The sequence below is a fragment of the Epinephelus moara genome, chromosome 6 (genome assembly GCF_006386435.1).
Source record: "Epinephelus moara isolate mb chromosome 6, YSFRI_EMoa_1.0, whole genome shotgun sequence".
In the NCBI taxonomy this organism is placed as follows: Eukaryota; Metazoa; Chordata; class Actinopteri; order Perciformes; family Serranidae; genus Epinephelus; species Epinephelus moara.
In genome coordinates, this window is record NC_065511.1 from 43201897 (window position 1) to 43214048 (window position 12152).

The window sequence follows — 12152 nt, forward strand, 5'->3', positions numbered from 1 at the left end:
GCAATCGTACTATCAAATTCACAAACACTCTGTCTGAATACATTGCTCTTCTTAATGGGTTCAGTTGACTATTTAATCTGCAGTTTCCTATGACCTGTATCCCAAACACACCCTGTGAAACTGTACGTGGGCAACTGTGCACTCAATGGGTATGGACTAGTTAACAGTAATTGTTAAATTAACTTGACATCATGGTAATTCTGCAGAATAATGAACAATATGTGGCCAACCAAAGCAACGAGGCAAGACAAGGTTGGGATATTGATTGAACCTTTAAAAGGGTTCATATAAAACCATTTATTTTGGCAACAAATAGCTCCAAGTGTTCTTTAAATGAACCCCCTGAAATGTTTCTACACAGAACCTTCAACCTGCCAAATATGCACCAAGCTTTGTCGTTTATCTTTTCTATCGTTCTGCGTATCGTTGTGTTTTTTGTACTCTTGTATATTCTGCTGTCAAACATTGGTGTTTGAGGATGTTGTGAATAGTACTCATAGGACAGGTTCTGTGATTTGGTCGTCATGCTTCTGCTCCTCAGAGCTCATCTCACCTGATTAGTGGCACCAGCTGATTGATTTGTCACACCTGGTATGAACCTGTCTGCGTCTGTTCTGTGAAGCACTCGTGTCACTGATGATAAAGTCAAGGTATGAAATGTTTGCTGCTGTTTTTATTCACACTTTAACTTTTTTTTGTCGCCCTTCTCTTTGTGCACGGATGTTTTGAATAAACTGACATCTTTCCTGATTGAGCTCAGCCTGTAGACGTTTGTGTGGTCTTCCAGGTGCATTGGTGTGCCAGTATCTCCTCTGCTGTCCTTTCTTGTTAGTCTGTTGTTGCCCTCAGTAGATGCAGATTCACAGCAGTCACGAGACTTTGCAGCTCTTAACATTACTGCCATTGTTTCAATTTCTTTGCACAACCCTGAGCTGTACAAAGACAATAAATGAGCCTTGAAGTCTTTTTTAAATGGAGGTGATAACCCAGTGTAAAGTTTTGCAGCTTTGCCTCAGTGAAAACAAAAAGCATCAAACCAGCTTTGATGTGAAATTAAAAAATAATGAAACAGGAAGTTAGAGTTCAGACAGACTTCCTGTTTAAATGAAACATTTATGATCAGATGTTTGTTTGATGTATAATTCATGTTAATGTACATATAAGTACAGTTCCTGTTTATTATCTAACACTGTGGTGGTGACGGCGCAAAGGGGGCGGGGCTTCCACTCCCGCGAGGACCACTCCAGTGTGGAGGAGGATGCAGTGATGTCTCACTCTGCTCATATTTCTGGGAACCAAAGAAGCTGCACTGCAGTTCATCAAGAACCTGCAGGAAACGCTGCAAGAGTGCCCATGTGGTGGTTGAAATAGTAATAGTAATGAAACTTCTGCGTTTTGTGGCCTTTTATTTGAGCCATTGCTGACTTTCCCAGAGTTTTAACAGGTTATCTGCATAGTTTAAGGGTTTTTTTGTTGTTGTTTTTTAAAAGCGTAACAATCCCTTAACTGAAACTGCACAGATAACTCAGATGGTGGAGAAAGAGTCAACCTGAGGGTTGTGAGTTCAGATATTCAACTACTTCTTCTGTCGATCCTCAGAAGACTCAAAGTGTCTCTTATTGTAAAAAGCCTGTCTTGAGTTAACCTCACAAACTGAACCAGGATCAGTCTCCATCATGGCTGATTTAATTCATTTTAATCACAGCAGAGGTTTTAACTCAAAACTTTGAAGGTGGTTTTAATATTCAGTTCGTCTTCATGGATTGCTCTCCCCTTAAAACCCTTAAACCCACAGATACATTAAATACATTTAAAGGGAAAGATGGGCTCAAATTTTAAGACAGAAAAAAATGAAATATGTTTTCTTAAACAGAGGAGATAAAAGTGTGGGAAGTTTTCTACAGTAGCGCAGCCCAGAGAAGACTGCATCATGTTTTAATGGTGCACAAACAATATATTATTTGCTTTTTGTCCAAGAGAAGTTTGAATAAGTTTAATGTGATCAGTGTGAGCTATGTCAGCAGCTGCTGTCAGGTTCAAGCTCCTCTGCAGCTCTGATCCTGGTTCAGCCTCATTCGAGACAGACCTCACAGCAAAACAATATTTCATATCAATCATATGCCGATGACACACAGCTACCTGTGTCCACCAATAACCTCAGCCTGATAAATGACCTCATCTAATGCATCGCAGATATCAGACTTTGGACGATGAAGAATCTTTTAGAGCTTAATCATAACGAAACAGAGATTCTGTCAGTTGGACCAAAGACTTTGAGGAATGAAATTTAATCTCTGTTAACGCCCCTGTCTGTAAAACCATGTGAGCATGTCAAAAACATGGGTGAGATTTTAGATGCTGAACTTAACTTCCAGACACACATCTCAAATATTTCTACGACTGCCTTTTATCACCTCAGAAATATATCAGAAGTTAGACACTTCTTGTCTCAGTCAGACTGGATCACTGTGACGCACTTTTTACTGCTCTGACACAGCAGACGTTAAATAAACTCCAGCTTATTCAGAATGCAGAAACACAAACTGAAAGGTCTGACCACATATTTTATTTTCTCTTCACCGGCTCCCAATAAAACAAAGAGTTGATTTTCACATACTTCTTATTGTTTTTAAATGTTTTAAATGTTTAGCTCCTTCCTATGTTTCTGACATGCTCACAGAAGTTACACCACAGAGTAACTCGATTAGGTTCATTATGTCTACTCAATTAAATAGTGTAGAGGTTTTTCTTTTTTCAGACAAAGAGATTAGGAGATGTCTCTTTACCTTGACATGTTTCGACTGTCAACTTCAGTCTTCTTCAGAAGCATCATCTGACGCTGTGCTGTCACTGTGGAGAAAATCAAGCAAGTCAAGCGCAGTCCTTGCTGTGAGTCAAACAAGTGTCATCAGCTGCACCCACTGGTGGAATGTAACTAAACATAATTACTTTGTGTGAAAGTTTCCTGTAGGCTATACTACTAATCTATGAAATACCGTGTGAGACATGCGGAAAGACATGCACATGAGAAACAGGGAGAAGCTTTAATACAAGAAAAAAAACGAACATAAAGAATGTGAAAATGAAACGACAGGACGACTCTCAAGATCTGAGAAAGAAAAAGCATAACGGGAAAACTTAAAATCAGCCATGTCAGATCACTGCAAGAGAAACAGTCACGTCATGGACTGGGACAAGGCCAAGGTCATCGGGTCAGAAAGCAACACATTCAAACGTTGGACCAAGGAGGCCATAGAGGGACACCCTCAGCCGGGATGAGCAGCCTTCCCTGCTGTCGCACACCTGGGACTCTCTCCCAGAGACCCGCGGGCGGCGGCAGGGGGCGGAAACACCAGCTGATAAAGATGCGTCACGACGCACGTCAGGTGACGACGAAGAGTGAAGTTGACAGTCGAAACATGTCAAGGTAAAGCAACATCTCCTCATCTCTACACTGTTACACCACAGAGAGCCCTCAGATCATCTGATAAAGGTCGACTCATTGATCCTAAAGTTAACTCTCAGTCAGTCATCATGGTCCTCCTCTCTGAATGATCCTCCACATGATCTACAGTCTGCTGCAACAGTGTCTCTTTTAACAGCAAACTAAAAACACATCTTTTTTTTCCACAATCTTTTCATTAGGATTTTAAGTGTATTTTTATTTGTTTGTTTATTTGAATTAGTATTAAATTATCTCCCCTTTTTTAAGAATAATGATCTTAATAGTACCTTCTGATTTTGTTTGTTTTATCATGTCCTGCTTGTTTTTGTAATACTTTATTATCTGATATAATATTTTATGTTTGTCATATATGATGTGTCTTAAGCACATTGAGTTTATGCTCATCTTATGAAATGTGCTATAGCCTATAAATAATACTGACTGACTCGTCTTTCACAGTAAGAGACACCTTAATCCAACAGTCCCGACCGAGGGGAAAAGATCACATCAGTTTTTGGTTATGGTGTTTTAAGTTGCAAAAACCTTTGAAGTCAGCTTTACAAATAACTCTTTGATTCCTTCCCTAAAGAGTGGACATTTTCTCAGATCTGGGTGGGACTTGAGCCATCAACCTTTAAACTGTGAGAGTATTGTGAGAGCAACCCTCTGTCACACCCTGCAGCTCAGGGCTGGCTCTAGCCCATTGGCTGCCCTAGGCGATATTGAGAAAATACTCAGTCTACATACATGCATTAGCCATGTGGCTATATTGTGAATGATTAAAAAAAAAAAGTAAATAAAAATCACAGGGCAACATCAAACTAAGAATTTTCAATCACTTAAATTTACTGACTAAGTCAGTCCTCACCGTGTCAGACAGGGCTGGCCAGTCAGCAGGATCAATGGGTGCTCACCTGATGGTCTTGTGGACATCTGAGCTTGTTGAGGCTGATGGGGTGTCTGCAGGCTGTGGTGTAGCAGCAGAGCTGGTTGTGCCTGTTGCTCCTTAAACCGGAGATACACGATTGATAGCAAAGACAATACACCACCAAATGTCTTATCTGTATCCATGAAATGTGGCAAGATTTCTCACTGATCTTGTCAGTGCATTGTTTGTCTTTTTTTTTTTGTTTGGAGTGTTAAGTTAAAACAACTCTTACCTTTCTTGCATTTCACACAGCACTTAGAAAAAATCTGAACATCCACAACTCCACCTCCCTCCAAAGGCCTACTCCCCCCTCCTCCATTACGTCCTCATTACGTCTATGACAGACGCAGGCGTTGGCAAGGCAACGTTAGATACATGGAATAGGAGAGCGAGTGTAACGCTACAACCAAGACAGTCAAACGCAACCCCGGAATTTTAAAACTCAACCGGAGTCAGTGATGACTGATGACTGATGACAGGACTATCATACACTACACTGTAGACAGGCATCAAGTAGTAACAGTTCATTAAAAGATAAAAATGGTTGCATTTGTCTCACTTTAAAAAAACAAACAAACTTTTGATGCAAGACTCAGTTGGCCCCCAGGTGTTTTCACGTTGTTTTATCTGGCCCCCATTCAAAAAAAGTTTGCACACCCCTGCGTTAGATAGTAGTGTTAACGTTACTAGTGAGTGGAAACGCGCAAGGAAGATAACGTTAATGTTTCAGAGGCTACGCTACAGTAGGCTAACATTAGCCATTAGCAACTGGATGCTGTGTTGTCATATATAGTGTTATAGCCCAGGGATTCTTAACCATGGGGCCGTGGCCCACACTTCGAGCGCCATCTAGAGGGCCGCGAAACAAATTCCGTTTTGCACCTGTGGGCCGCGAGGGCCGCATACTGTTATGTTGACACACTCAGTTACAATACAGCCTCCCACCACTTGTTGGAGGTAATGCGTCAGTCAGTTGTTTAACTGTTAAACAACTGACTGACGCATTACCGCCACCAAGTGGTGGGAGGCAGTATTGTAACTTTTATTATTTTGAATGTATTTATCACCACATAATATTATTTGTCAAATTTCTAATTTTTCTTATCAGTTTTTTGAGAGGCCATCCTTTTTGCTGTAACTTGAGCCTTTAAAATTGTTGTTAAATATGTTCTTGTAGCACATTTGTCCCATGAATTGTTAGCCTGTTCGGCATCTTGACGGAGGTGTAGATTTATATCCACATGATAAATAAATGTTTCTGTGATGATCACATTGTATCATGTAATTTATTTGATACGTTTTTAGCTTATTAATTGGAAGTGGATTTGATCTAGTTATTGAATACAAATCAAACCAAGAGTAAGATCAATTAAACATGTTAATATCTGAATGGGCCCCGGGCCACATTGTACAAGAAAAGTTGGGCCCCAAGGTCAAAAAGGTTAAGAACCCCTGTTATAGCCTATGTTACATTAGAGGCAAACTAAAATTACCTGTCCAGCAGAAACTCTGCGACCATCTCGTCCCTTTTTAGCTCAGGATGAAGCTGCATCAGTCTTCACCATTGCTCGAAAGCAGAGCTGATGTTCACCTGAGTTTTGGCTCTTGCAGCATCAATGTTACACAAGTGGTATGTTCACCTGAGTTTTGGCTCTTGCAGCATCAATGTTACACAAGTGGTTACGTCAGTCCAGTCCGAGGTCTCCACGTGGGGAAGACATTCGGACCGAATGCAATGATTGGTCGGAGTTTTCTTAGAACCATATGAGAATGCTATAATTATGAGTTTTTATCTCTGGTGGAATTCACTTACATTTTAGTGTGCCATCAGCTTATTAATAGCATTTTAACCTAAACAAAGAAAAGTGTAATAGAAAGGTAAGTGTCGCTTTAAGCGATGTAAACCATTGGCCACAAGCAAGAATTCATCTGAAGCATACTATGTTAAAATTAACGTAGCAGTGTTTTCAAATTGTGCCCACCTGTTCAGCTCCTGAAGGTCAATGTAGCTTATGCTAGATAGCTAGCTATCATTGCAAGCAAACTCCTTCTCCCAGAATATTTGAAACAACCAATGCTCTATTTCTAAATTTAGTGGTACTGCTTAGAGAAGTGGCGACACATGAGAACGTACTTTCCAAATATTCGTCATCTTGTGAATCATGTAATTTTTGACCAGGCAAGGTTCTAGCTAGCGCAATTCACCAAGCAGGCTTAGCTTACTAATAATAGAATGCAATAGCTATCTGGTTGGCGAAGCAGTGATAGCTAGCTACCAACAATGAAACCAGTGAATGCATACCTCTATACTTGGCTTTCTTCTCCTCCTCATCTTTCCTCCGTTTTCGCCCCCGTGCACCTGATGGTTTGGACCTCTTCATGTCTGAATTGACCTGTGCTCGATAGCTGCTTGATTGCAAACAGCCTCCCAAGTTGCAACCTCGCAACGTCAAGATACATTTTCATTTCAGTATTTTCTGTCATTTTCAATATTTCAACATTTATTTTCAACAATATCATTTCATTCGTTAAAGTTGTTTAGTGAAAGAGACCCTGGGGCATTGGTAGCGTAGTGGATAGTGCCGGTGCCCCATGTACAGAAGCAATGCCTCGCTGCAGGGGTCGCTGGCTCGACTCCGGCTTGCAACCCTTTGCTGCATGTCAACCCCCACTCTCTCTCTCTCTCTCTCACCCCATTTCAATCTGTCCTGTCCATTAAAGGCAAAAAGCCCAAAAAAATAATCTTAAAAAAAGAAGGAGGTCCTATGTTTAAAGGGCGCCCCCCCCACCAATTTGTCACCCTATATCGACTATATCGCCGACTATATAACCGTCCCTGCTGCAGCTAAACCATGTTTGAGGTGTTACCCCAGCACTTGTCTTCCCTCTTGAGCCAGAAGCTGCTCTTCTCTGCTTCTTCACTTAGATCTTTCAGGTTCTTCTTCTGGCGTGTTCCTGTTACCCCAGTTTCCTTCAGGATGCAAACAGCTGATGTAACGGCAAAGCTGCAGCAACCAACTTTAAGTGAGCAGATGACTGTTCAAAATACAACCATTTAAATCTGTACGCCCCCCTGAGCCAAAATATAAAACATAGTCCCTCCCCAGTGCTTAAAAAATGATTTAACATGCCTCCCCTTTTTGCACCACACCCTCCCCCCTTATAAATAATGAACAGTCCCTAATGTGTGAATTTCCCCAGTGTGGGATTAATAAAGTATTTATTATTACTATCATTATTATTATTTTTATTACTATTCTTTTTTATTTATTTATTTTTATATAGAGACAGGTGACAGTGCAGTACTTGAGTAAACGTACTTGGTAATATTCCACCATCCTTTTTTCCCCCTGCGGAGTGACTCGTCTGTCTCCTACGCCATCTTTGTCCAGTCTCATCGCGAGCTCCTCCGCGCAGCCTCCCTGCATCCTAGCGCGAGCATCACTGCGCACCGAGCCGAGCACCGACAGAGACACCGACGGCTCAGTCAGCGGACATATGAGGCCTTTATTCCCAGTGACCAGCGGCTTGTTTTCGGTGTATTTCTCTCCCCGTCGCCTCTCTATGGATGTGAAGTAAGGGCGGGGCCGGTATTCAGTCGGTGTCCTCTCCATCTCTCTGCTCTTCTTCCCGCTCCGTCAGGACCGTACCCTGCCACAAACCCACAAAATGGCGGACATCATCGAGCTGGGACCCGCCTACGGTGAGAACCAGCCCTTTCTGCTTCTTCTCTCAGCTGCTTAACGTCGAAATAACTGTCTTTAAACACCACGGGTCTTATTTTTATATTGTTTAACCGTCATTACAGCAGGTGTATCAGATTGAAATGTCCTGTGTCATCTCCACTGTGTGTCTACACCCAGTTAATGAAGCGTTATCAGGCCAACACCCGTTATTTTATTTATTTTATAGCACATAAATGATCATTCTGCTGCTAACTGTTATTCACCGTCGTTACCAGCTCGAATAAACCTGTTTACATGTGATTATTTGACAGCAGACATGTCGGATGAAACAATAAAGCATCCACCGTTTGGTGATTAAAGCTAATCAATAAAAATAAAACACAACAAGAGAAAATATAAAGTGAACCTTTATTAAAAACTGAGATTCATCCGACAATAAATAAATATAACATCATCCCGACAGACGCGTCAAACTGGGCGTTCTCGCGCTCCGACGCACCGTCTGCCTCTCCCGTGGGCCCTCATCAGTGTGCGTGCGCGTGCCACTCGGGGTGGGTATCTGAGGTGACGTCATGTCTGTACCCAGCGCTGTTGTGTGGGGACACAGAAACCCGACGCACCTGCACATATTACTGAGTGTAGAGTATTGAAGGAGGGCCTGAAGGAAAGTAATGAACACACATAAAATAAAGATGTCAGAGTGATTATTGATTTATGTATTTATTTATTGATTATTATTCATTGGCCAGGGTGTTGTACAAGGCCTCCTAAAGTAGCCTTCAACAAAGAAACAGTTGATAAAAACTTGTAAAACTGTGAACACATCAACAAGAGGAAAAAAACAGGAAATGCATTTTAAAAACAGGAAAAGGACAATTGATTTTTTAACAGCACTGACAGCAGTAGTGACATGTGCACATATAGAGTGACGCTGCAAACATACAGGACATATTAATACCAGCAGGGACGTCACCAGAGATTTTGGACCCCACGAGAAGACATCACATTCAGCCCCCCCACCACAGGCCACGCAAATCCTGTTCAACACTAGGGCTGGGTAATATGACCTCAAATCAATATCACGATTAACTAAACATTTTACCTTGATTACGATAAATGAACGATTATTATGATTTTGTTTTTTGCCCTCACGGTTCACTGACAATATTTGTACTGTAAATACAACATTTATTTAGTGTGCTGCAAAACAGCTACAGCTCCATTGTTAGTTGGTAAAATTTAATTTAATGTATTTATTTAACAGGTACAGTGCTCAGCTACTTAGCTGCACCAGAGTTAGCTATAAGGTAATTTTCATCTTTAGTGCCTGGGCAGGAAACACAGAATAATTTCTCTGCTGAAAGACACTGTTATGAAAAACAAAAACACAAATACAAAATAGAACATATTCATGACACAACGGCTTCAGCAATAACAATATAAGTTATTGCAACAATAACAACAGCAACCGCAGTAAGATATAACAAGCTTTCATAATGTTAGATCATGTGTTTGAGTTCATGTGTGATGGTACATGATCGGGTTGATTTTATTTATATAGCAAGTTTTTAACACACTCAAAGTGCTTAACAACATCAGCCCAGAAAAGAAGAGGAGAATTTAAAAAGAAAAACACAAGGCATATACAACAACGTATTAAAACATGCAGACATTATCATGTATGACACACAGACACAGAAAGAATACAGCAGCCAGTCACCACCCAGCAATCTCCACTTAGATTTATGAATATTGTATCAGTGTGTCTGTGAAGCTGATGTGCACGTACTGATGGCCAGGTGCAGCCTGTGTCCAAAACATTGCTGCTGTGTCCGTCTCATTGAGCTCTGCAGCTTTGACAACATCAGAGCTGTTTTCTGTCGTAATGGCCACGAGGTTCTCTTCCATGAGGTCCCACACAGGAAGCATATTTCTCAGGCCCGGTGCAGTCGTCTCTGATCAACTGGAAAATATGTCGTCTGAGTGCATCTGTTACGCAGCTCCCATTCATCGTCACTGTAGTGCAGAGTGAGGCTGGAGTGGGTTCATCAAGTGCTGAACAGATCTCAGTTCAGCAGGTACCTTTTTACGACATGAGTTGTACATGTTTGGCACTGCAGTTTGACGATGGCACAGAGTGTCTTCTGTGGAGGGCTTTAACGAGGTGTTAAAACCCACCGTGCTCCACTGTTGCTATGGGAGATGTACCCATCTTCTTATGATCACACACCTCATCAACCAGCACCACACCACTGTCCAGAGCCTTTGCAGTATTGCACTTTTTACTCCATTACATTTATTTGTCACTTAATACTCACTTGTGATTTTTAAATTAAAACGTATTTATGTTTTGCTTATGTGAAATGATGCAGTATACACTAAACTACCCATTAGTATACATGCAAACAGAATCATAATATTTTTATCATAACCTAAGAAGCTCATGTTTTGATCATAGAAATAATATGTCTATGGTTGTGATACTTTGAAAGACGTCATTCTGCCTAATGAGTGCTTTTTACTTTTGATACTTTCAGTACATTGTGCTGATAATACCTCTGGACTTTTACTTCAGTAACATTTTGAATCCAGGACTTTTACTCATAATGGAGTATTTTTAAGATGTAGTACTTTTACTCCTAGTTAAGTAAAAAATGCTGCTAACCTCCTTCAGCTGGGAGCAGGACTGGTTCACACATAGTGAGAGATATGGGGGGAGGCAGGGTGCTGAGGGCACCACACAGGGACAGGGATGACTGATTTAGTGTGAATAGTTTTCTAAAAGTTTGCCTGTAATGATTAAACGGCAGCTTAGCGATGAGCAGAGTGTAAATACACAGAATTACCTGTGGCAGTATTAACTGTGAGGGGAGCAAACACAGTCTGTTTCACTGTGAACTGAACGGGTTAACTTCTGCAGTGACCCAAAGTTCTTTGTGAAGAATCAGGTGACACACTGTCGCTCTGTCTTTTCTCTCTCTGCTGTGTTTCTTATCGTTTTTGCCGCCCAGATTTTTCCTGTGAAAGCTGAGACATGATGCTTATCTCCACTGACATGCCTCACTCCACTCTGCCAGAGATTACCGTCTGCGCCAGGTTTGAGGGCAGGACCAAACCATTTCATTAAAATAGAGGGAGGAGGAGGCAGTGCAGAGGCTCTCTGGGTGTTTAGCTCTTTTTTTTTTTAAACCAACAATAAGAAAAGATAAAGAAACTATTAGTATTAGCTGCACATTCTGAATAAAATCTTCTGTTAATGACGAGAGGTTAATAATTCTAAGTTCTAGTATTTTTTAAGGGCCCTTGTCAGTCATGGGCCCTTAGATTCGTCCTAACGTTTCTCCCCCAAACCCTGTCATTGAATAGCAGCAGCAAGAAAATGCTGACATGTGTATGTATTAATCATCTGTTCTACTAAAGATCTGTATGGCTGCACCAACAAGAATTAATATAATCTAAGATTAGCTCTAAGTAGAGTTTAGTAAAACTCGTCTTAAAATGAGTAAATCCAGCTTTAAAATGAAGCAGTGCTCTGTTGCACCATTAAAATGAATCTCAGTTTAGTAAAGCCAAATTTATTTATTTAAACTGAGTTGAATTAATATGGACAAGAATTAATTGCTAGTTAGTGTGGGTGAGAATCGCCAGAGGACCCACGATACGATATTATCGCAACACTTAGGTCGCGATACGATATTTACGATATGCTGCGTATTGTGATAAAATATGTTGCGATTTATGACCTTTTTTTCCAACTGCAAATTATTTCCTCAAAGGAAAACTTTGTCAACATCAGTTTGACCTCTTGAGGTAAAGTTTTCAGTCTGTTCATCGACTTTAATCATTTTTATTGCAGCAGAATGTGACACAGAGCAGACAGACTGACCAACACTGTCATAACACCTGTCTGAGATGCTGCATACACCTGACAGACTGAACTGTGGGCAAATTTAACGCCCTATGAGAGGACAGATTAAGACCTGAGACAAACACTTCACATGCAGGTGTCCTGCTGACTGAGGGACAACACACATGTTAGAAGTGTCGTCTGTTACAGGAGGTCTGCAGTGTTTGCTCCACTGTGACTTTGGTG

General features: G+C 41.0%; 3 protein-coding genes across 5 annotated transcripts in view; 1 reads left to right on the forward strand and 2 right to left on the reverse strand.

The window, feature by feature from the left end:
• LOC126392481 (uncharacterized) overlaps positions 1 to 7987 on the reverse strand; it is a 12902-nt gene extending 4915 nt beyond the window's left edge. The window contains exons 1-3 of the mRNA XM_050047893.1: positions 7694 to 7987; positions 6676 to 6732; positions 4314 to 4450 (exon numbers count right to left, since the gene is read on the reverse strand). Coding sequence (XP_049903850.1) covers positions 4314 to 4450; positions 6676 to 6732; positions 7694 to 7987 — 488 coding nt within the window. The remainder of the gene's footprint in view (positions 1 to 4313; positions 4451 to 6675; positions 6733 to 7693) is intronic.
• Positions 1 to 12152, reverse strand: part of LOC126391332 (methyltransferase-like protein 27) — a 242783-nt gene that overhangs the window by 10998 nt on the left and 219633 nt on the right. The window lies entirely within an intron of this gene.
• Positions 7763 to 12152, forward strand: part of syt11b (synaptotagmin XIb) — a 22469-nt gene continuing 18079 nt past the window's right edge. Inside the window, exon 1 of the mRNA XM_050046013.1 lies at positions 7763 to 8076. Coding sequence (XP_049901970.1) covers positions 8043 to 8076 — 34 coding nt within the window. The 5' untranslated portion in view covers positions 7763 to 8042. The remainder of the gene's footprint in view (positions 8077 to 12152) is intronic.